A 24,194-nucleotide genomic window follows, 5' to 3' on the forward strand; every position below is an offset into this window, starting at 1 on the left:
GTCACAGCTTTGCATACTGCTAGTTCCTTAAAGGCATCTCTTCCTTGCTTCAGCACACTAGGGAGCATGGGCAGGAACTGGCTCTTACTTTGTTGAGGCAGTAGAGTTCCCAGGAGAAAACATGCCTTGGGCTTCTCCTCCTCCATCTTCACCCCATATGTCTGTGTAGGCTTTTGGACGACTATATTGTATATTCCTATGTCGTCTGGCAGTGAAGGGTATGTGTCTGCCCCTTCTTCCGGGGATTCAGCGTCGAGATCATGCCATTCCAAGTCTTGTGCCTCAGAGGACGTGGAGTCCCGGTTGGATTGCTAATCCTCATAGTCTTCGCAATCAAAATAATAGACTTCCTCCTCCTGTTCCTCGACCGGTTCAGGCGTTTTCGGAGGTTTGTCGTCCTCGTCATCTTTCGACTTAAGGTGCGGATTTCGCAGGATGTGTATTGTCCCATCTTTTCGTCGAAGTCCCTTTTCCGCTGCAGGATGCTCGCCATTTCGGCCTCCAGCCTCCTCTTCTTCCTTTCCAACTCGGCTGCATGTTCGGCATCGAGAGTTGGAGCGCTTCGCTTCAGGGCCATCGAAGTCGATGTTGGCCCTTCTTTCCTCTGCGCCGAGGTGTCCTTTTCGAGGGCAACCTTCGACGACTTGGACTTTTCATGGGCTTTCGCCGTCTGGGAGTCCTATTCGAAGGATCCGCTCGGATGAATGTCCTTGGTTGCTGCCTTCGTCGAGTATTTCGGTGGCAATGCTCCCTTTGAGGACTTTGCTTCACTCCTACGATTGTCACTCGGGGCTTTAGCTTCACCCTTTTGAGAGTCGCTTGAGTGTCTAGGGGTCGACTACTTCCTTACCCCCTTCGACATCTTCTTATGGACAAAGACCATGCAGTCCTCCGGTCCTTCAGCGATGTTGTCTTCCTCTCCACTGGAGAGGCACAAGACTTGGAGCGATGGAGGTTGCCCCTACCTTTGCATGTTGTGGTTCGCCCTTCTCTGCCTCTTACTCAGAGGGTCTTGGGTGTGAACGCAGAGCACGTGCTGCGGGACTTGCTGTTGGGGTCGAGCAGCAGGAAGAGGTTGCAGACTGGATGCTGGCCCTTCTGGTTCTATTTGTGGTGGCAATCGCTGCATAAGTTGAAATGTTTTGGTCTATTCCGGTGCTCAGGGAGCCCCCTGCGAGCGCATTCTCCATTGAACGTCGAGATCCTTCTCCCTAGTCATCTCGGTTACCCGACCCGCAAGTCTGGTGTAGCTGAAAACCTTGATTTTCGTCCATTTACTTCTCTTTTCTTTGACTTCTCTTCCAAAAACACAGGAACTCTTCGGTAACGATCCAGACCCAACAGCGGAAAAAAAAATCTGAAGATGGCAACCAAAGGTGTGAGTTTCCAGACGTCACGAAGGACACCAAATGGTGGCATTTCAACGCCCACCTGGGCCAAGGGAAAAAAAAAAAACTACAATTACGGATCCAACCACCAGATGGCGGAATAATGCACAGCATAACAGGATAGTGAATCCAGAAAGATTCACGCTGCAAAAACGTAGTTAATTTTACAAAGTAAAGGAAAAACATTTGGAGGGAAAGCAAACATCCTATAGTACCTCAAAAATGTACACTAAACATTTTCCATCTTTATAAATAGCATGACTTCTCAAATACTTCACACTCCAGTAACTTTGAACAGGATTTAAATATATTAAGGCCATCAGCCTGCTAGATGTCTCTGCCCCATCTAGGGCTGTCTTCAGGCATGCGTTTGCTATGTCCTTTACCCCCTCCACAAGGTGGGCTGCCCTCTGCCTGTACTCCTCAGGCATGTGTTTCAGCAACTGGCTCATATCATCCCAGTGCTGATATTGGTGTCTATTCAGGAGTGCATTGAGTTTGCCATCCTCCAATGCATAGCGGCATTTCTTTCAATTTTCCTTCCAGCGAGGTCCATCCTCCTGCTTTCCTTATCAGGTGGTGGCCCAGATGTGGTTGGCACGTTGGCCCTTCTGGCCGTTGCCGCGAATATGGAGTCAGCTGCCACGGTGCCCTGGATATAAGGGGGGTCCTCGGAGAACTTGTATTTCTTCTCCGTCCTCGCGGTCACTGACCTACATGTGGCCGGTTCCTTGAAGGCTTCAGTCCCTTGGGCCGTGACGCTCTTCAGCATGGGCAGGAAGCTGCTTTTCGTCTGTGAGGGGGGGGGGCAAAGTCTCTAGCAGGAAGTCAGCCTTTGTCTGTTCCTCCTCCAATTTCACATTGTAGACTGCTGCAGCCTTCTTAACGACCTCATAGTAAGCCCCGATGTCGTCTGGCGGCGAAGGCCTCGAAGGGTATGTCTCCACAGGTTCCTCGGGGTTATCGGCCTCGAGATCCTGCCATTCTTCCTCTAGCGACGCCGAGGATTCTGAGTAGTAGCTCTCGCGGAGGTAATCTCCTTCCGAGCGGTAGAAATCCTCCTCTTCTCCCTCATCTGTGGGGTTTGGAGTTTTCGGCGGCTCCTCGGCTTCGAAGTCCTCCTGCCCCTCTACCTTTTCGGCGGTCGCAGCGGTCTTCGAGGGAGTCGAGTAGGTCTTCGAGGGAATCGTATAGTTCTTCATTGTTTCCTCGAAGGCTCTCTTCCTCTGGAGCATACTCTCCATTTCGGCCTCGAGCCTTCTTCTCTTTTTCTCCAGCTCTGCCGCTTGCTCTGCGTCGAGCTTTTCGGCAGGTCTCTTCGACGGTACCTTCGACGTAGAGGCCGTTCTGAGCGTCTTCTCGCTCGAGGGTCCCTTCTCGAGGGCCTGCTTCGACGACCTTTGCTTTTCGCTGGTCTTTGCCATCTGGGAGTCCTTTTCGAAGGATCCGCTGGGCCTTTCGGAGGATGCGGCTTCGGACGTCGAAACTTTCGTCGCCGGCGCTCCTTTCGAGGACTTAGCCTCTGCTTTTCGGGGTTCTCCCTCAGGCTTTCTCGGCCCTGTCTGAGTTTTCGGGGTCGTAGACTCTCCTACCTTTTTTGAAGGTCTCACATCGGTCTCTACGACCTTGAAGTCATCTGGTCCCTCGGCGATGTTCTCCTCTTCATCGGAGGAGGCACCCAGCTGGTAGAGGCTCGGCGTGGTCCCTTTCCCTTGCATCGTGTGGTGGGCCACCCTCTGTCTCTCTCGAACTCTGATTCTTCGGCGTGAAGATTGAACAGGCGTTGCAATCCTCGCTGGAGTGGTCGATCGGCAGGCAGAGGTTGCAGACTGGATGCTGGTCCTTCTGCGCGTACTTGTGGTGGCAATTACGGCAGAACTTGAATGGGGTGTTGTCCATGTGCTCGCTCAGGGGGCCCCCTGCGCGCGCTTTCTCCTTGGCCGTCGAGTATCACGAGGTTTTCTCCTCTTTCTTCGTTCTGGCTGAAGGAGGTCTTCTTCTCCGACTTCCCTCGGTCCTTTTTCCTCAAAACTTGGTGTATTTCCTTCTTTTCTCCTGAAACTTCTCCGGAGCTTCATGCGACGATCCAGACCCAACGGCGGAAAAAAGAATCTGAAGATGGCGCCCAAGGGTGGGAGCTTCTGCAGGAAGCGTGCCGACGTCACGAAGGTGCACCAAATGGTGGGACGTAGACGCCCACCTGGGCTACAAAAAAAAAAAAAAATTTTTTTAAAAGACTACGAATCCGGACCCAACCACCAGATCGCGGAATAATGCACAGCATAGTGAATCCAGAAAGACTCACGCTGCAAAACAAGTGCTATATGAATGCAAACCTTTCTTCCCCTTTTATCCCTCCGCTATCCTTCTCACTCAAAATAACGGACTAATATCCACCACTGAAATTATGTTCATATTTCACCATATTAATTCACCACTAATCCTTTATGGGCTTCCTGAATAGCATGTTTCAACACCCCATCAAGGGTAACAAGCGCTATATAAATACAAACCTATTTTTCCTCCTATATCCTTCTGCTATCATTCCAAATCCAAATAACTGACTAACCTATCCACTATACTAATTCAACACTAATCCTCTATGGATTCCGGAGTAGCGTGCTACCCACCGCAAAAGCGCTTTGACGCCTCGTCAGGGGTAGTAAGCGCTATAGAAATGCAATTACTATACTATACTATACAATAGTATACCTAAGGGGCGGCTGTGTTATCAGAATTGTGTGTATGCTGAGGGACAGCTCTGCTATTATAACGCTCCTACACAAAATGCACACCTGTAGAATGCTGCACAAATTGTAAATTGGACGCAATTAGACAGTTGTTGCAAAGGCTCAAATCAATGGGAGTCCGGTCACGTGGTTAAAGACATTGCCATTTTCAATCCTAATATCTCCAAGTCAAACAAATGAGACCTATTGCATTTTAAATGCTTGTTTGTATTTTCGAGCGATCTAAAGGAAATTGAACGGAAATGAAACCAGATATTGGCCAAGCATAGCAACGCAGTAAACTACTTTTTAGGTTGTCGTGCACACACAAACTACAAATACTTAGAGAGCCAATGGATTAAGTGGGCTGACAAATTACTCCATGCTCTCTCTACACTGGGGTAAGCAGAATGACACGAACAGGCCAATTAATAAAACTAACCAGAACCCCTGCATGGATAAGGAACTATTTTACAATTCATATTTTGGGTGACACTGTTGACAAAACTACAACTGTCTCTAGGCCGGAATTTAAAATTATTAGTAGGGATACATTCATGTGTTTATTTCAAAGAAATACTTTAGCAACTCCCCAAACACCCAAAAACTGCAGAAATCTTTAAATGGAGTAAAGATATTTTTACAAACCCCTGTTTATCATCCACCATAAATAACCAAACTAGAAGCTAAAAAAACAGTTTAACAGAATGCAAACTTAGTTTGACTTGGTAATGTGAACTAAGTATATGTTATATTGATTTTTATAGCAACCTAATCACCCGAGAGGGCATCCTGGCGTTTGGGCAAGTGTGCAGGTCTGTGGTCCCAGAGATACTTATAAGAGCTAGGTCTTTAGCGTCTTGCGAAACTAAAGAAGTGAGGAGGAGACTCCGATATGTTGAGGGTGGTTGTTCCAAATCTTTAAGGCGATGTAGGAGAATGAGGGACTTCCAGTTTTGCTTTCACAGATTAGGAAACACTAACCAGATGTAACCGGTTTTAGCAGGCCTAATAAACAAGCACCCAAAAAGTTATTAGAAAGCGGTTTGTCTTTTCGGTGGTGTGGGGGAGACAACACATGTAGAATCTTGCCTTTTGATCGCGGAAAATACACTTGCCTTATTCAATCCAAGAATAATTCAGAGCGATTGTGAGGTAGTTTAGAGACTATTTCCCAAAACTATTGGCAGACAATTCTTAACATGCCACACGCTCAGATTAGCAGAGGACAAACAATAAGAAAAGCAACCTGTGAAAAATGTAATTGGACGACTGCCATGCTCGGAATTTCTAGCCCACAGAGGAAAAATGATGCATAAAAAATGTACATCCTTCAGAGGAAGAATTGATGGCTGCACAGGATTTCATAATGTCAGCAATACTAACTTCAGTAGCTCCGACTAAAAATCAAGCAGCACATTTTAGCACATTTTTTTTTAAACTAACAACTATGCTCACAGATTAGAGAATAATCATTAAAGACAGATCTCACCATTGACAGTTTAGCATATTCCAGCATTCATTTTCTCCACCAAGGTTTCACTGGCACCAAGTTAACAGGAAAGGACCAGGCAGGTGTAGTTCAGCAACTAATTCCAGATTCTTTGCAAGTATAGTTAATAAGCAGACAAGCATGTAACACTACAAGACCAGTTTTATCCCGCATTCCTAACTATGTTAAAGCTTGGCACTCGAAAAAAAAAAAAGCATTTGAAATACAATAGGTCTTGCATTTGCGAGAGTTTAAGCTATTGCCGTTGTAATTGACAATGCCTTCTATTTTTCTGTTTTGGTGCCAATAGCTCAAATTCTTGTAAATGTGATATCTATCTCATTTCAAGGAAGCTGCCGCAATTGTCCTAAGCTGCTTGGAAAGTGAAAGTGTGCCTGGCACGCTGAATATTGCAGGAAAACATGTTATGCGGCACTGCAGTAGGAGAAACTCGTTAAAGAAAATAGTGCTTACAGACAAAATAAGAAATACGGTGTAACAGAGGTAAAAGGGCCAGACTTCATGGGAGATTACAAATTACGACATGGTACTAAAGTAGGACTAACAAACCTAGTAACTAATCCGAAGCCAGCATTTACAAAGGACAATGACCGAAGCCAATGAAAAATATCGGTGGCACGTCAAGTCCATGCTCTAATACAGCATGCCTCGCAGAGCAGGACATGCGCTGACCAGGCTCATCCAAACAAGCATTGCCATAGCCAATAGGTCTCGCCTTTGGGACCTTATAAGTGTTTAGCCATGCCACTTGATGATGTTGCACCAAGGATACTGTGCTGGATAACTAAACACTTATAAGGTCCCAAAGGCGAAACCTATTGGCTATGCCAATGCTTGAAACTAGAGGAAAGTATTCAATAATGTATGTAGTGGTACTGTAATTACTTGTGCGGGCACACATCTTTTGGTAAAGTGTCTCATTCTGTAGAAGATTGCGCAGAGAGAAGACAACAGCTCCTTGACTCACATGAGCTGGGGCGAAAGTTAAATGAATGATTTGTAATGGTGCCTGGCCCTGGACATATGTTGTTACCAAGCTAAAAAAGAGGCTAACATGAACATTTGTGAATTAGCCAGTGGAGGTGAACGTTTGTAGTAAATTACGGTTGGAGCAGCCCAAAGAAAAGGTGGGGACTTTAATTTTAAAGCCCACTCCACAGGAATTGGTAGATTAGTTTAAGGTTTGACAAAAGTATACTCAAACATTGAGCGAACCACCGTGGCTTACATTAATCAGACAAAACTAACAAAGCCTGGGGAGAGATTGGTGAGAAGCTTTCTGGTGCAGATAGAGGAGGGTGGGGGGCCAAAGCTCCGAAAGGGCCTAAAACATAAGCACTTAAAATTCTGGCTATTTACTATGGAAAATATTTTTATTGTAGTTGGGTTCCGAAAAGCTTAGAGTGGCCCAGGCCACGCAGTGCTGTCACAGTTCGGGTCTGGCGCCCAGGGTACACTGGGTGGAAGTTGATGAACAGCTCCGGGAGGGGGCGGGGGGCACGGGAATTTCTGGTGGGAAGAAGTTCAAGGGTACACATGCACATGAAATGGTGAGAAGCAGCGGGAGTGCACTTTGGGTAAGGGGTCCACGGGTGCCTCGCTAGAGCCCCGTGAGAGCTGGTGAGAAGCTGACCAGAAGTGCACTGTAAGGAGCTGGGGAACACTGCAAACAAACAGCCTGTTCCCAGGACTCAGGGTCCTAGAATGTGACCGAGAGTGAAAACGGCTGCTTCTCCGGAGACTTCACATCCTCTCCAGCATCCCTTTTAGGGCAACAACTCATGGAGTGTCTTGGGGAAGGGGGAGGAGGGCCTGGGATTCTGAGGAGGGAAGAGGGTGTAACTCTGATGGGCCTTGCAAGGAGGGCAGGACAGGTGGACGGGCCTCATGAATGCTCCAATAGGGTTGTTGATCTTTGCTCTGATGCTCTGAGCTGGGCGTCCGCATCTAAATATAACTTTCAGTCAAATAAATAAAATGAGGGACTGGAAGTTATGGGGACTGAGGAGGAGGACTAAGGAGGTGGGGAAAAAGACAGGCTTGTCAGAGTTTGAAGAGAGGAGGGAAGGCTCTCGCTGCACTAATCAACAGTATCATAAATAAAAACTGACCCAACAAGCATTGGCCGCTCTGCCGTGAAAGTGAAGCAGCGTGCGGCCGTGAAAGTGAAAGCGATCGCATTAAGAAGCAGCTATTTTTAAGCACACTCCGTCTTGTGGCACTATCCGCCTTGCGGGAGCGAGCAACAGCCAATTCGCAAGCACGCCACTGCTCGCTTCCGCGAGGTGGATGCTGCCACAAGCGCGAGTGTGTGCTTGAAAATGAGCATAGCAACAGCTAAAGGTCCTCCTATGCAGCGCATGCGAGACTTAAAAAGTTCTCTCAAATCATTACCTATTACACACTTTGCAAAAGGGGTAGCTCGAAGGAACAAGGACCATCACATTTAATGGGACCAGAAACCTGCTAAACTACAGTTATCTATTTCTTTGTTAGTATGAATAGCAGAGGGTCTGACTTACAGCATTTTAAATCGTCATTAGGTTACTCCAGTTAGAAGAGGTACCTATTCTAAGCAGCAAACTTAAACATTACCTACACAGACCATGCATTTCAGGCAGGGTTAAACTAGTGGGAATATTTGAGTACTTAGAACACATCTACTAGGTTTGACACAAACAGCACCATGTATTTTAGCTGTGCCTTCATAATAACAGTGCATTGAGTAAAACAGAACTCTATTCCAACACATTTAAATTTGAATCTATGAACGTACGGAAGTGGTCAGATATATTATTCATGTTGAACAGTAAATTAAGATTAGCAGGCCCACAAATATTTTTGAAATTCTAGCCATTACTTGCCTGTAACAGAGAACTTTAGACTACTGTAGATTCTCATGCTCCGTCTTAGTGTACATCTAAATATTAGGTCTAGAAGAAAAGATTGTCTGGGTCGAGACTACAAGCATTCTGTAAAACTAATTGCGTTCACAGTCAGCCCTCAAAGCCCTGCCACTGTGATCAAGAGGCTAACATTTATGATGTGTTTTATTTAGACTGAAAGTAACTGTGCACTACCCTTCACTTTACCCAGTTCAGAGGTGACCAAGAAAGGTGATGAATCAGTAATGTGAGATTCCAAGTCTTACAATTTGGGTCTGCAACTAACTGAAAGCACTGTGAGCCTAATGGTTACATCCTACACAGGGGACGAAGACCTTGGAATGGGGAGGCAAGCCTCATTAATATGGAGAGGCGATATAGAAAACATTGCGGACATAACCCAAATTACTCTAACCTAAACAGGACTACTATGACTAGTTGTGACCTATAATGAAGTTGATAACTTCCTGCAGTAGTTACTGTTCAGTTTAAAATCAGTCTATGAATGGTGCCATCCCACCCTGGTAAATTTACTACTGCCAATGGCATGCAGTCGCAAGGAAGAAACCTCCAAGTTTCCCTATTTCACCATCCAATAGTGACTGACTGCTAGACTAAGGCTGCATACAATAATCCCCTTCATACCAAGTTAAAGGTAGTTACTGTCCCTCTCGCTGGGGTAGGGTAGAATTGGAGCAAATGACAGTTGATGTAAGATGGTAATGGACTGACCGTGTGATCAGACTCATGAACACTTCTCTTTCAAAATAACAGTGATGAACGTTTTATATTAAAATTATAGCTGATGTCAGTGACTGAAGGAATATTAAGACACATTGTGTTAAATGATGGCTATTCCAGCTCTAATGTCGGTAAAGAAAGGAGTGTCCTTCAATTTTACAGCCATCAGAATAACAAAAGTAAAAATAAAAAAATAAAAACCTATATATGTGCAATGGATACCCACCAGTACCTGAAACTCTAGATTGGCTCCCTGAAGCAGTACCAGCGTTGTGTCGGACTTTTGATGGGTGCTATGCCAGCTAATGATGTTCTGGACCAGATACAGACAAGAATTTGTACTTTGGGAAGGCTTTCATCTGAATGGCTCGAATTTTAGGGGCAGCTTTGACAAGACTTTACGGCCTGTAACCATAAACAGTTATGCAAATGCTACTTACTAGTATGCATCTGTTCTTGGCATGTAGGGCTGCTGACATTCATATCTGTGTATAGATCGCCGCCTAGTGTTGGGTCCGGATGATTGCACATTGTTGTCCTGGAAGAGTCTTCGAAGTATCACGAGATAGGTGGCTCCTCCCCTGGACTACAGTGCGCATGGGCATCGCCTCCATCCCCAGATTGTTTTTAGCCATTGTGGCCGAGATGGAGTGAACTATGTGAGTGATGACCATGCTATGAGCATATACCTGAACACTGCAGCTGCTACAGGCGCCGGGGAGGAGGGCGGGCGATATGAATGTCAGCAGCCCTACATGCCAAGAACAGATGCATACTAGTAAGTAGCATTTGCAGTTCGAGGCATGTGGGCTGCTGAATTCATATCTGTGCATAGAATACATAGCTGTCCCTGCATTAGCGGCGGCCGCCCGTGCCAGCTGCAGCAGTTTGGAAAAGTGTCTTGAGAACAGCCTGCCCTACAGCTGCCTGCTGTTTAGAGTGCACGTCTACACAGTAATGTTTTGTAAATGTATGTGTGGTAGACCATGTGGCTGCTCTACATATGTCCTCTAAGGGAATGTTTCCAAGGAAGGCCATAGAGGCCCCCAACTTTCTGGTGGAGTGGGCTCTTGGTGGAATTGTAAGAGTACGTTTAGCTTTTGCGTAACAGATCTGAATACACTTCACGATCCACCTAGCAATACCAGCCTTTGAAATAGCGTTACCTTTGTGGTGTGACGCAAAGGCAACGAAAAGCTGCCTAGTTTTCCTAAAATCTTTGGTTCGGTCAATGTAATACATTAGTGCCCTCTTGACGTCAAGGGTGTGGAGCATCCGCTCTGCCAGTGACTCAGGATTTTGGAAAAACACTGGCAACTCAATTGTCTGGTTTATGTGGAATTGAGACACAACCTTGGGTAGAAATTTAGGATGAGTGCGGAGCACTACCCTGTTAGCATGGACCTGGAAGAAAGGTTCCTGAATGGTGAGGGCCTGCAGCTCTCACCCTCCGTAGCGATGTAATTGCTACTAGGAAAGCCACCTTCCAAGTCAAGAATTGAATGTCGCAGGAATGTAGTGGCTCAAAGGGAGGACCCATCAGCCGTGTAAGAACCACATTGAGGTTCCATTCAGGGCCTGCAGGGGTCCGTGGTGGAATGACCCTTTTGAGTCCTTCCAGAAAAGCTTTGATAGCAGGCACCTTGAAAAGTGAAAGGTGCTGTCTATTTTGTAGGTATGCAGCCATCGCAGACAGGTGAATGCGGATGGAAGTATAAGCCAAATTACACTGGTACAGATGAAACAGGTAACAAATGATGTTCTGAATGGAAGCATCTAGTGGATTGATGTTGTGGTTTGCACAATAAATGACAAACCTCTTCCATTTGGCTGCATAACAGGCTCTAGTAGTGGGCTTTCTTGCCTCCCGAATGATGTCCATGCAATCCGGGGGAAGACTGAGGTAGCCAAACTCTAGGACTTCAGGAGCCAGATCGCCAGGTTGAGCTGTTGCGGATCTGGGTGCTTAATGTCGCCATGGCTCTGCGTCAGAAGGCTGGGTGTGAGGCGAAGCCTTTGATGCGGTACCACGGACAGTTCCAGAAACGTGGTGTTCCATGGTTGGCGAGCCCATGTTGGAGCAACCAGGATGAGGGTCATCGAGTGCTGCCTGAGCTTGCGTGCCACCAGCGGTATCAGGGGTGCTGGGGGAAAAGCGTACGCAAATTTGCCTGACCAGTTCATCCATATCGCATTGCCCTGCGATTGCGGGTGTGGGAACCTGGCGGCGAAGCTTTGGCATTTTGCGTTCTCCCTTGTGGCGAACAGGTCTATTTCTGGATGACCCCATGTTTGAAAGTACGGCTGGAGTACTGATGGGTGTATCTCCCACTCGTGCATTTGGTGGCTGTGCCTGCTGAGCAGGTCCGCCATCTGGTTGTCCTTGCCTGGGAGGTGTTCTGCCATGAGAAAGATGTTCCTCTGAATGGCCCACTTCCACATGCTCTGAGCCAGATGAGACAACTGTGGAGAGTGTGTCCCTCCCTGTTTCTGAATGTAGTACATGGCTGTCATGTTGTCCGTCCGGATCAACAAGACCTTGTTGCACAGATGTACTTTGAACGCCTTTAAGGCCATGAAGATTGCCATCAGTTCCAACACATTGATGTGCATCTTCTTCTGCTGTAGTGTCCATAGTCCCTGCACTGTGTAGTGGAGTACATGCGCTCCCCAACCCTGGAGAGAGGCGTCCGTCGTCAGGATAATCTGTGGCACAGGCTCCTGGAACGGTCGGCCCTTGCAAAGGTTTTGTGGATTCCACCAATGCAGAGAGTTGTATGCCCGACCGCTCACCAACACTAGGTCTTTCAATTGCCCATGAGCCTGAGTCCACTGACGTGCTAAGCACTCCTGAAGCGGGCGCATATGTAGTCTCGCGTGCGGGACAATGGAGATGCAGGAGGCCATCATGCCGATCAACTGCATGAACACTTGTGCTGGAAGCGAGTGTTGAGGTCTGAATTTTTGAATCAGCGATAGAATGCTGTTGATCCTCACTGAATTTGGCTGGGCTGTAGCCACCAGAGTATTTATGGTCGCGCCCAGATACTGCCGTATGTGAGCAGGCTGGAGATGGGACTTCGGGTAATTCAGTGAGAATCCCAGATCGTGCAGAAGGTGAATGGTTTGGGACACGTGGTCGGCGCACTGTCTGTACGACTTTGCTTGAATGAGCCAGTCGTCCAGATAGCGGTATACGTGGATGTTCTGGCGTCTTAAGTGCGCCGCCACTGTGGCCAGGCACTTTGTGAAGACCCTAGGCGCTGTGGTGACCCCAAAGGGCAGGACCTTGAACTGGTAGTGCTGGTCTTGAATGGTGAACCTCAGATACTTCCTGTGTGAAGGATGCAGGGGGATGTGAAAATATGCATCCTTGAGGTCCAGAGTTGCCAGGAAGTCCCCTTGCTGGAGCAGTGGGAGAACCTGTTGCAGAGTAAGCATATGAAAATGCTCTGACAGAATGTACATGTTGAGAGGTCTGAGGTCCAGGATGGGCCTGAGAGATCCGTTCTTTTTTGGGATTAAAAAGTACAGGGAGTAAACCCCTGTTCCCCTTTCCTGCAGTGGAACGAGCTCTATTGCCCCTTTTTGCAGCATGACTTGAACTTCTTGCTGCAACAAGTGCAAGTGCTCGCTGGACATAGGACGGTTCCTTGGAGGTATGTTTGGTGGGATGGAAGTGAGTTCCAGACAATAACCGTACTGAATGAGAGACTTGACCCACCTGTCCGTGGTGATGGACCTCCACACGGGCAGGGACTGCTGGAGTCTCCCCCCGACCGGTGTTGTGTGGTCGGGGGGCAGTGACAAGGCGTCACTGTTTGCTGGCGGTGGAGGACCTGGAGCTGTTATTTCCACGTCCTCTGCCCTTGACGTTGTTGCCACGGTATCCACCCCTACCTTTGTTGGTGTATGAGGTTTGGGTGTTAGCTTTATAAAATTGCGTGGATTGTGACGCTTGCCCCCTTGAGGTGCCTCTGTTATTGGAGCGGCGAAAGGAACCACCCCGAAACTGCTGGGACTGAAGGGCACCCATAGATTTAGCGGTGTCAGTGTCCTTCTTCATCTTTGAGTGTGGTATCTACTTCAGGTCCAAACAGGTGGTCTGGATTTACTGTTTGGTTGAGGATGGTGGTCTGAATGTCTGGTTTAAAGCCTGATATTCTGAGCCACGCATGCCGGCGTAGCAGAACGCTAGTATTGATGGCTCGCGAGGCGGTATCAGCCACATCTAGAGCACACTTGGAGGCATTGGTAATGAGTTTACCCTCCTGAATCAGCATCTCTGCACCCTCCTTATATTGATCCGGCAAGTGCTGTAGAAGTGTTTCTAGGGTGTCATAGTGCGCCCTATCGTAGCGCCTGCGTGTTTGATATGCGCCATATATTGGCTGCCTGCGCAGCAATACGTTTCCCTGATGCCTCAAACACCTTTGATTCTTTGTCATGGGGAGGAGCATCACCCGTAGCCTGTGAATTGGCTCTTTTACGTGCGTTGGAGACAACCAAAGAGTCCAGTGGCAACTGTCCCTTGATGTATGTTGGGTCAGTGGGCGCCGCCTTGTATTTTTTATCAATGCGAGGATTGATGACTCTTGCCCGGTTGGGCTCCTTGAAAACCTCTGGCGCATGCTTTAGCACACCTTTCAGCATTGGCAATGTCTTGACTGTTTTTTCAGCCACTGAGAAAGTGTCAAAAAGAAAATCGACATCCACTGGGTCGGCGTGGAGGTTGACATCATGGTTGGCCGCAGCTCTTTCAATCAAAGCGTTGAAGGCTGCAGAGTCCTCCGTTGGTGAAGTCTTTGCAGCAAAAAGCTGTGGCTCGTGTCCTGTCTGAGGGTCTGCAGGGTCGCCTCCAGCAGACCATGGCTCATTTACCTCCTCTGGATCCGAGTACGCTGGATAATTGTACTCCTCCTCCTCGTCCTCGTCACCCTCCCCAGCGTTAGAGTGAGTGGGTGAGAGTCCCAGACCTTGTGGAGATGCAGGCTCCCTAGGAGCAGAAGTGCCCGCAGAGTCCAACTTCTTTTTAAGTGGAATATGAAAATGCTCCAACACCGGCTCCGGGGTGATCTTCCTTTTAAGGAGAGAGAGCTTGCTCCTCTTCCGCTAGTGGTTGGTGCCGTGGCTTCGGCACCACCAAGGATGGTTTAGGCGTAGACACCAGCTTCAAGGGCACCCCGGCCTCATCTTTTGGAGCGAAAGCCTTCGGCGTCGTCTTCGGCGGCAGCGTAAAGTGGATCGGCGCCTGCGCCTTCGCCGGTTTCTGTGGAGGCTTCGGCGCCACATTCTTTGGCCCGAGCGCCACGTCCTCCTTCCGAATACGTTGAAGGGACTCCGTGACCTTCTTGGTAAAGGACGGGGAGGACTGGACTGGCACGAGCGAGTCCTCCGAGTCCGGATTCGGTTCGGCGACCAAAGGCGCAGTCTTCGGAGCCGACACAGCACCGCCCTTGGCTTTGTCGACCGGGATCGGTGCAGCCAGAGCCTTGGGGTCGTCCTGACGCTTCTTGGAGGCCTTCTTAGGGTCATCGACATTCTTGGCGTCGACGCGGCTCTTTAGAGCGTCGACCAGCTTCGGCGCCGACGCAGCCGCGTCAGGCGTTTTTGCCTTCGGCTTCGACACTGTGGTCTTCGGGTCGACCATTTTGGCGTGGCTCTTGATCTCGGCGTCCATTTTGGATTTCTTCGGCGCCAAGGCCTCTGGAGCCTTCAATCCCACCAGTGCGACTTGCACTTTCGGTTTCGATCCAGATGGTGCGGACCCTGATGGTTTCACTTTCGGTTTCTGTACCGGGAGTGGCGCATCACCAATGTCCGTGGCCGGGCCCGGAGGCGGGGCTGAGGGACGAGTATTGAGGTCTTGGGTAAGGCCCGAAGGCGATCCCTCGACCTGGGCCTTATGCTGGGGTTCGGCCCTGGAGTCAGTATGAGGATGCTCCTCTTCCGAGCTATCCTCCACGGTGGCAATGGCCCCGTCGTCGTCCCCTACCTCCTCGACGACTTCCTCGAACTCCTCATCTCCCGCGTCGTAGTTTTCATCCTCATACGCCGGGTCAGAGTCCGAAACTTGTAGGACGGTGTCGTCTTCAACGTCTTCTTCAAAGATGTTGGTTGGTGGGGGTGCCGATAACTGGGCCTGCAGTCTTGCGGCCCGACGTAGCTTGAGAGAGTTCTTCGACCGGAACTTGGAGCAGGCCATACACCTGGCCTCGTCGTGATACGGCGACAAGCATCTGTTGCACACTGGGTGCACGTCGAGGTGTGAATATTTTGAGGCACACACTGGGCACCTCTTAAACGGAGTTCGTTCCATGTTGAATAGTCTGGAGCGTCGTGTAGGCCCGTCCGCGCCGACAGCACGCGGAAGGGCAGCAAGTGTCCGGAGCCGATGAATAAACCAACCCGAACGATGGACAATACCGACGCGAGTCCTAAAGACCTTTTGGTCTCAAGTAAGGAAAGTTAAACAACTATCGATTCCGACAGAGGGAACCGAAACACATCCGAACCAAATGGCGGAAAAAAACAATCTGGGGATGGAGGCGATGCCCATGCGCACTGTAGTCCAGGGGAGGAGCCACCTATCTCGTGATACTTCGAAGACTCTTCCAGGACAACAATGTGCAATCATCCGGACCCAACACTAGCCGGCGATCTATGCACAGATATGAATTCAGCAGCCCACATGCCTCGAACAGTAACTTTATACTCACTTGTCAGGAGGTAAAGTTCAAGCAACATATAGTTTTACTTTAGAGATCAAAGTTATGAGCTCATTAACAAATTGACAGTACACCTAAAGGGATACATTATACGAACACTTCAATCCACTAAATGCAGGTACAACACTGGTACTCTGGCCATTTTACACACAAATGAAAATACATTTCCAGCTCGTTGTGGCCATATTCTAAAACACAACCCCAAATGGGCCTTTCGTTGTACGATATTAACAAAATTGTAATTAACAAAGAAGGCAAACACTTGCATAAAATAAAATAATAACTGTACCTTGAAAAGGGCTGTTGGACTGTTGTGCGAGTGTAAGGTGTTCCTCACTAAGAACATAAACTGGTTGATGCTGGTTAATCTCCACACTTGTACAAACATTGCTGTCTCCGTGCAAGAAAAAGGCAAACGAGCAGGATAGGTGTTCACTGGAGGACGAGAGAAAACAGATGTTACACTTTGTACATTTACCAGGAATCGTTCAATATATTAAGCTGCATGCCTTATCAACTACGTGGATGGTATACTTAGTGCAAGAATTAAAGACGGACTAAATTTAATCCCTGTTAATATCAGGTGTGACCTACAGGTCACAAGTTCAAATCTTTAAAGGGCCAACTCAGTTTATCATCTTTAAAAGTCAATGGATTAAGTCCAATCCTCAACTACCATCAATATGCAGCAATCTGAAGCATCTTGTTTGTACATGAAGTCTGCATTATAAAACGTTTTAAAGTTACCTAGGATAAATTAAGATATATATTTTCTCAAAATGGTGTACAAGCATTGCCAGTCAGAGACGTGTTTGCTTACCAGCCAAAACATTAAGGGTAGCAATTAAAAAGTGCTGCATGAAAACCGCTAATCGAATGATCTAAAGTTTAATCAAGATTACAAATAATTTCAAATTTAATCTCAATTTAGGGCCTATGCATGTAGGAGCTCAAATAAACTTAAAATAATGCTACGCCACAAAAGCAGTTTCTATGTTTTCTTAGAAAGAATGGGAAAAAAATTAAAAGCATTTATGGTTGGAAGGAATCTTACTGGAGGTCATCTTTACAATCAACTGAAATTAAAGTTAGAGGACGCCAAGAGACTTACTAAGCTTCATAGCAGGAAAAATTACCCTGGTAACAATATGGAATTTAATTTCCACCCTACACTCATTCTGACATTTTGTTCAGAACATTCAAGAAACTGATTCAGTCTCGGAGTAATATTCTGGCTCCCCTATCATGCAATAAAATCGATTACTTTTGTAAGACGGAAAACAGGACTGGAAAACAGTGTATGATGACACGTGATCATCCTACTCAAAAACACCAATGCTGCTGCATGTTGTAACCTCAATTTCAGAACAAATTGAGGGCAGGGCCCCCGGAATTATGCAATTTTGATTCTGGCTCCTTTTTAAGTGTAATTACAGATTGGTCGTATTTGCCACAATCTTATTTCTAGCTCTCGATCAAAAGTTACTAAAACGACACATTGAACAGTGGAAAGCCTTTTGCAAAGGATCAACTTGCTGATGCTTATGCTGTATTCGGCTGTTAACTAGTACTAATGATTAAATAGATACAGCTTACATACCCTACTGGATCACCACTTTAGTCTGGTGAGAAAATAAACAGATCTCGGTGTGAAATACCCATTTTCCAAACTACTGTATTCCTACATTTATTAAAATAATGAAACTGGGCATGATAAATTTCAAGTACCAGCTTCATTTCTTTCACTAGAGATATTACGGCAAGACCATGGTACTGACAACGCAGACTAGTGGTGAAATTATCCACTATAATTCAATAGTTTGTAAAATTCATGCAGGCATTCCAAATGGAGGAGGAAGGCTACGAGCCAACAGTATTGGGTGAGAGTTAAAAACTTCATTGGGGTGACCCGAAAAGTGACTGACCGTCTCAAGCAAATGGAGGAAAGAGGCTGGTCGAGGTAAGCAAACGGGGCAGCTCCTAACCTCACTATGAATATTATAAGCAACAAGTTACATTTAACAGGTATGCTGTCAAACTCCAGGGCTAACAGTTTTTTCCAGAGATGCCTCTAAGGCAAACAACCCACCACCAATTTTTACTGGTTCCACATAATCTAAAACAGAATTACCTCAAGGCTTTGAGGAAGAGCCAATGTGTCCCCTCAGTGACTATCAGACAATTGTATTTAACCATGTCCGAGTTTTCAAACATTTTTAGTTCTACTGCACACAATACCCTCTGGTGTAAAAAAATAATAATTCTACAATGCCTTCCCATTCCTTTTCATCAGGTTATCACATTTTCATTTAAAACAGGGAAAGACTGCTATAAACACTCCGAGTGTTTCAGATAAGTAACCTGTGCCCAAATCCATGCTAGTCCTTTAGTGAACAGTTGGGGGTGCCTCCACTAAATTCACAGCAATACCATAAACAAAATAACCAGTATATAGAGGTCATTTGGGTCCATGAAGTGCTCTGTATGCGTGCAACTTCCTTATTGAGCCTGCCACACTAGTCGACTTGTGAGGAAGATGGCTCTGTATACACTATACCAAAGTAAGGTATAGTGTGCACAGAGTCCAGATGATCCCCAAGGGTAGGTAGAGAATAAAATAAATACCTTACTCTCGATTTGTGGTAGTGTGGGGGACCAATAAGTCTTTATCAGAGGGTAGTGTTAAGCATTTAAATCCGGCAAGAAATTATGTCATACACTCAGACCGATTTGTTTTGTATAAAATTATTATTTAGTTCTATTTTTTTTCTAGAACTAAGCCACGCCCGGTACCGGAAAGTGTAATAGTACTTTGCAAGAATAATGCAGTTAAATATAGTTTGAACACAGTTGAATGCAATTGGATTGGTTACAGGTAAGTCACTTGTTTATAAAACACTTGGAATTACTTTTCAGTTACTAATGAGATTACTTTGTAAGCTACTTTTCAGATTACTTTGTTATTTTCTACTCTGGGCGATATGCCTAGATATCACACTGGAACATTTCCTAGCTAAATGGTGAGTAAATCAGTTTTTGTAAATATACAGTTTCTAAAGGTTTCATACAATTTTCCAACTCCACACGTCAGCAAATATTTCACAGAAAAGCAGTTAATGCAATTCTATAGGTGGAAATTAAGTTATCGGTTTAACAGTAAGCACTTAGTTTGGGGAGTTGGTTTTCTAAGGGTTAGAAGGATTAGTTACTTACCTGTAATCCTAGTTCTCTTTCAGGGGTATACTCATTAACCCTTTCGATGCTGATGACGAGCTGAGCTCGTCATCACCCACGGGTGTCGTGTGCTGATGACGAGCTCAGCTCGTCATGGTGCCACTAAAATGGCATTTTCCAGCACAGGGGGGGGGAAACGCCCAGCAGCCATGTGGTTAAAGTCATAAGCACTGAATAATCTCCGCCCGTGAGCGGGAACCCGTAACATATAACAATATACATATAGGTGTAATATATATAATTAGTACATAGTACTAAACCAAAAAATACACATATACATGTATAAAACCATAATATGCAGCCCAACATATTGTATAGGCTAATAAGGCCTTATTACACACTTTCTGCAGAATGAAAATACTCCATACATCAATGCAATAAACAGGCTAGAGCCTAGAAATGCATTTCATAACATAAGTACCTTTAATTTTCATCAAATAATCTGTTGTAAAAGGCAATTAGCCTAACAAGGCTGCATATGAATAAATGTCTGTGTACAGAAAATCAGACTGGCACCTCGCCTTTAAGGCCCCAGAGAATCTAGCCTCTTAGGATATTCATACAGTCTAGTGGTAATTGTAAATAACCAAACTATGATTTCAGGAGCCAAATCGCCAGGTTGAGCTCTTTGGTATTTGGATGTCTGATTTCTCCACGGCACTGAGGAGACTGGAGTTGAGATGAAGCTTTTGGTGTGGAACTACTGAGAGCTCCAGCAGAGTGGTGAACCAAGGTTGACGTGCCCATGTGGGAGCTATGAGAATTAGTTTCAGGGATTTATTTATTTATAAAGTTTTATATAGCGCGAACAAGATCCCGAAGGATATCAGACCAGATGTTTGTCTGAGCTTCCGAACTACAAAAGGAATTAGTGGGAGAGGCGGAAAAGTATAGGCAAATATCTCTGACCAGTTCATCCATAGGGGAGAGCAGGTGTGGGAACCTGGAGGCAAAGCTTTGGAGTTTTGAGCTGTGGCGAACAGGTCTATGTGAAGAAATCCACATTCCTTAAAGTAGGGGAGGAGGATTTGGGGATGAAGTTTCCACTTGTGGCTCTGCTGTCTGTCTGATGAGGTCTGCAATCTGATTGTTCACTCCAGGAAGATGTTCTGCCAGGAGATAAAGCTTGTGAAGTATAGCCCATTTCCAAATGGCTTGTGCTAGGCGTGACAGTTGGAGAGTGTGTCCCCCCTGGTTTCTGTATATAATGCATAACTATCATGTCTGTGTGGACTAGGATAGCTTTGCCTAGGAGGTGAATTGGAAAAGCTCTGAGCTAGTAGCTCTAGGGTATTCATATGGAGACTCTTGTACTTTAGACTCCACAACCTTTGGATGTGATTATGAGCAAGGAGTCTGCTGTTAGCAAGGTCTGTGAACCAGAGTCGAGACCGGCCTTTTGATAAATTGTGTGGATCCCACCATTGCAGAGAGTTACAAGTGCGGCCATCTACCAACACTAGATCGGTCAACTGACCCTGCGACTGGTTCCACTGACTTGCTAAGCATTCTTGAAGGGGACGCATGTGAAGTCTTGCTTGGGGAATTACGATGCAAGGCGCCATCATTCCCAACAGTTGCATGAATACTCTTGATGGTAATGATAGATTGGGCTGAAACTGAGTGGAACGGGACTGTATACTGAGAATTCTGGCTGCATTGGGAGAGGATAGAGCTCTTTGAGTGTTTATGGTGGCTCCCTGATAGGTTTGTGTGTTGGAAGGCTACAGATGAGACTTCAACGCGTTCACTGTAAACCCTAGTTGGTGTAATAAGTGAATTGTGGCTTGAGTGTGTTGGAGACACTTTTGGTAAGTGCTGGCTTTGATGAGCCAGTCATCCCGGTATGAGAAGACATGGATGTGTTGTCTTCGGAGATGAACTGCAACTACTGTCAGGCATTTGGTTAATACCCTGGGAGCAGTGGTAACTCCAAACTGGAGTACTTTGAATTGGTAATGATGACCCTCTATCATGAATCTGAGATATTTGCGATGAGTGGGGTGAATTGGAATGTGGAAATATGCGTCCTTTAAGTCTAGAGTAGACAGTCACCCAGCTCTAGAACTGAGAGCACTTGTTGAAGTGTTACTGTATGGAAATGCTCTGACAGTATGTAGTGATTTAGTTCTAGAATAGGTCTCAAGGAGCCATCCTTTATGGGAATTAGAAAATATAAGGAGTACACGCCTGACCCTTGATATTGTAACGGTACAGGCTCTATGGCTCCTTTTAGCAAGAGAAACTGGACTTTGTTTGAGCAGATGTAAATGTTCTGGTTACGTTTTGTGAGAGCAGGGCGGAATGTTAGGAGGATTGTTGGTAAGCTCCAGGCAATACCCATGTTGGATAATTCCTAAAAACCATTTGTCTGTGGTTATGGATTGCCAAATGTGGAGGAATTGTAGAAGACATCCCTCGACAGGTGTTAAATGATCGGGGGAGGATTGAGTGTATGCTAGTCACTGCTTGTTAGGGGAGGGGGAATTACGTGAAGTGGAACCTTTGCCCCTAAATTTGCTGTTACCTCTGTATCCTCCTCTGAAGAAGCCTCTTGAGGAGGATGATTGATTGTTGCCTTTGTAGGAGGTAGCCATATTGTCTGAGGATGTGGTCTTGGACCCCACACAATAGAAGGAGCCACGATTAGAAGGAGGCTCTAGTGCTCCCACTGACTTAGCCACTTCCGTATCTTTATTCAACGACTCATCTAGTTTGAGCCGGAAGAGATGCTCTTTTTAAAATGGAGTATTTAAAATGGATTGTTGGACTTTAGGTTTAAAACCAGAAATCCTCAACTATGCGTGCTTCCTCAGTAACACACTAGTGTTGATCTCTCTAGCTGCTGTGTTAGCAGCATCTAAAGCACACCTAATAGAGGAATTGGAGAGGAGCTTCCCTTCTTGCAATGAATCTTGAGCTTTAGCCTTGTGCTCATCTGGTAAATATTGGAGCAATTGCTCCATTTCGTCCCAGTGTGCTCTATCATACCTGGCTGGTAGGGCCTGGGTGTTGGCAATGCGCCAATGATTCACTGCTTAGGTGGCTACTCTTACCAGAGGCATCTAACAATTTTGACCCTGTCTGGAGAGGAGGGCATCCCCTGGTTTGTGAATTGGCCAGTTTACCGGCATTAGACAACCAAAGAGTCTAGTGGCAACGGTCCTTCAATAAAAGCTGGATCAGACGGAGCAGGGCTTTATATTATGTCTATTCTGGGGGTGAAAATACGAGCACGAATATATTATCAGCAGGTCTCATCAAGCCTTTGAGCATAGGGAGAGTCTGACTAGACCTTTGGGTGTTACGGAGAGTTTCAAATAAGAAATCTTCCTTTAGGGATTCCTTGTGTAATTGTTCCCCGTGATATTCTGCAGCTCTAGCAAGACAATCAGGATATCCTACATAGTCTTCAGGAGGGGAAGGCTTTGCAGGGTAAAGGTCTGGGTCATTGTCTGTGGGTGAATTAGAGTTGTAGTGTTCCCAAAGATCTACAGGTAAAATATTATCCCCACCATTTCCATCATCATCAGGTTGTGGTGGTGGAGAGTTAGTTGGTGAAATAAGTAAATGTTGCAATTGTGGGGAAGGTGGTGTAGGGGAATTTGGTGGAAGAGGAGAAAAGGAGGGGTTGTTGCAACTTTCTTCCTCTTCAAAGGAATGTGATAATGTGTATCCTCTGACTCAGGTTTCCGCTTCTGAGGCGGTTTAGTAAGAACAAGTCCTCTATCGGGATTAATACAAAGTTCCTTTTGTTTCGAGTCTGATTTAGGAGGTGGAACGTCGAAAACTGGTTCATGCCGCTTCGGAGGAACATTTTTCGGTTTCGGCAATGGGAACTTTGGTTCTGGGAAGGAATGACTTTTCGCCATGGAAGAATTCGGTTCCGAAGCAGTCTGATTTCGGTGTCAAGGGTTTCAGCTCCGAAGCAGTTTTTGGCTCGATCCTGAAGGTTTCGGCTCAGTGCCTGGATTTTGGCTGGCTGGATCCTGAGCCGGAAGGCTTAACAACGTGTTTCGGTATCCAGCCGGAAGTGAGAAACATCTTCTTGGTGCGACCGTGGCCCGAAGGCGGGGGTGGAACCGAAGCCTTTTGCTTGGTGAGAGTTGGATTTTGGTGCTAGGGGTGTTCGGTACTCACGGGACATTGACCGTGCAATATGTCGTCTTCAGTCTCGGAGTCAGATTCCGAAATGGATAGAAGTTCTTCCTGTTCTTCTGGCCCATGTGCATCGAATTCTTCTTGCTCGGATCGTTCACCGAAGACGTCCGACGTGTATCCGATGTTTTGGTTTTGCATTGCACGACGTTCTGCCAGACGATTGCGGAGTATTTTCTTTAATTGAAACGATCTGCATGCGTCACAGACTTGGTAGTCGTTCTTCAGAGATCAGCACAAGTTGCACACTACGTGTGAGTTGGTGCTCAGATACTTTAAGTGGCACAGAGGACAGAATTTGTATGGTGTCAGTTCCATCGACTGCGAGGTGCAACAATGTGGTTAGGCCCAACAGCCTTACAGGAGTTTTCCGATCGAAATTGAGATTTTTCTCGACTGATACGATATGCGGTGAAGTGGGATACACGTTAGAAATAATACCAACGCGGTAGAGTGGATTGTTCACCAAGGGGAACCCGAAGAATAGTTTCTAACTGGAAAATACATGCCCGAACCCGATGGCGGAAAAAAAAAACAATGGAGTAGATGCCCATGCGCACTATCACCGAAAGAAGGAATCACTTTTACCTCGTGACTTGAAAGACTTCTTTGAAGAAAAACAACTTGCACACATCCGGACCAAACACTAGATGGCAGGAGTATGCAAAGCATGTGATCTACAGCTCACATGACTAACACTATATTCCAACACAATTTATGAACAAGTGTATCGATGTGGTGACATTGGATGTAATTCTGGCAGTGACGGTCCTCTTGGATACTGAGAAGGCTTCTGATCTAGTCAACAGGAGGAGTTC

At 46.3% G+C, this 24,194-nt stretch overlaps 1 protein-coding gene across 1 annotated transcript in view; it reads right to left on the bottom strand.

Moving 5' to 3' along the window:
• Window positions 1-24,194, bottom strand: part of LOC147672106 (mediator of RNA polymerase II transcription subunit 13-like) — a 465,300-nt gene that overhangs the window by 176,035 nt on the left and 265,071 nt on the right. The window contains exon 4 of the mRNA XM_086948030.1: window positions 16,274-16,419. Within this exon, the coding sequence (XP_086804156.1) occupies window positions 16,274-16,419 (146 nt within the window). The remainder of the gene's footprint in view (window positions 1-16,273; window positions 16,420-24,194) is intronic.

Source organism: Lissotriton vulgaris, unplaced genomic scaffold (genome assembly GCF_964263255.1).
Source record: "Lissotriton vulgaris unplaced genomic scaffold, aLisVul1.2 SCAFFOLD_1429, whole genome shotgun sequence".
Classification (NCBI taxonomy): Eukaryota; Metazoa; Chordata; class Amphibia; order Caudata; family Salamandridae; genus Lissotriton; species Lissotriton vulgaris.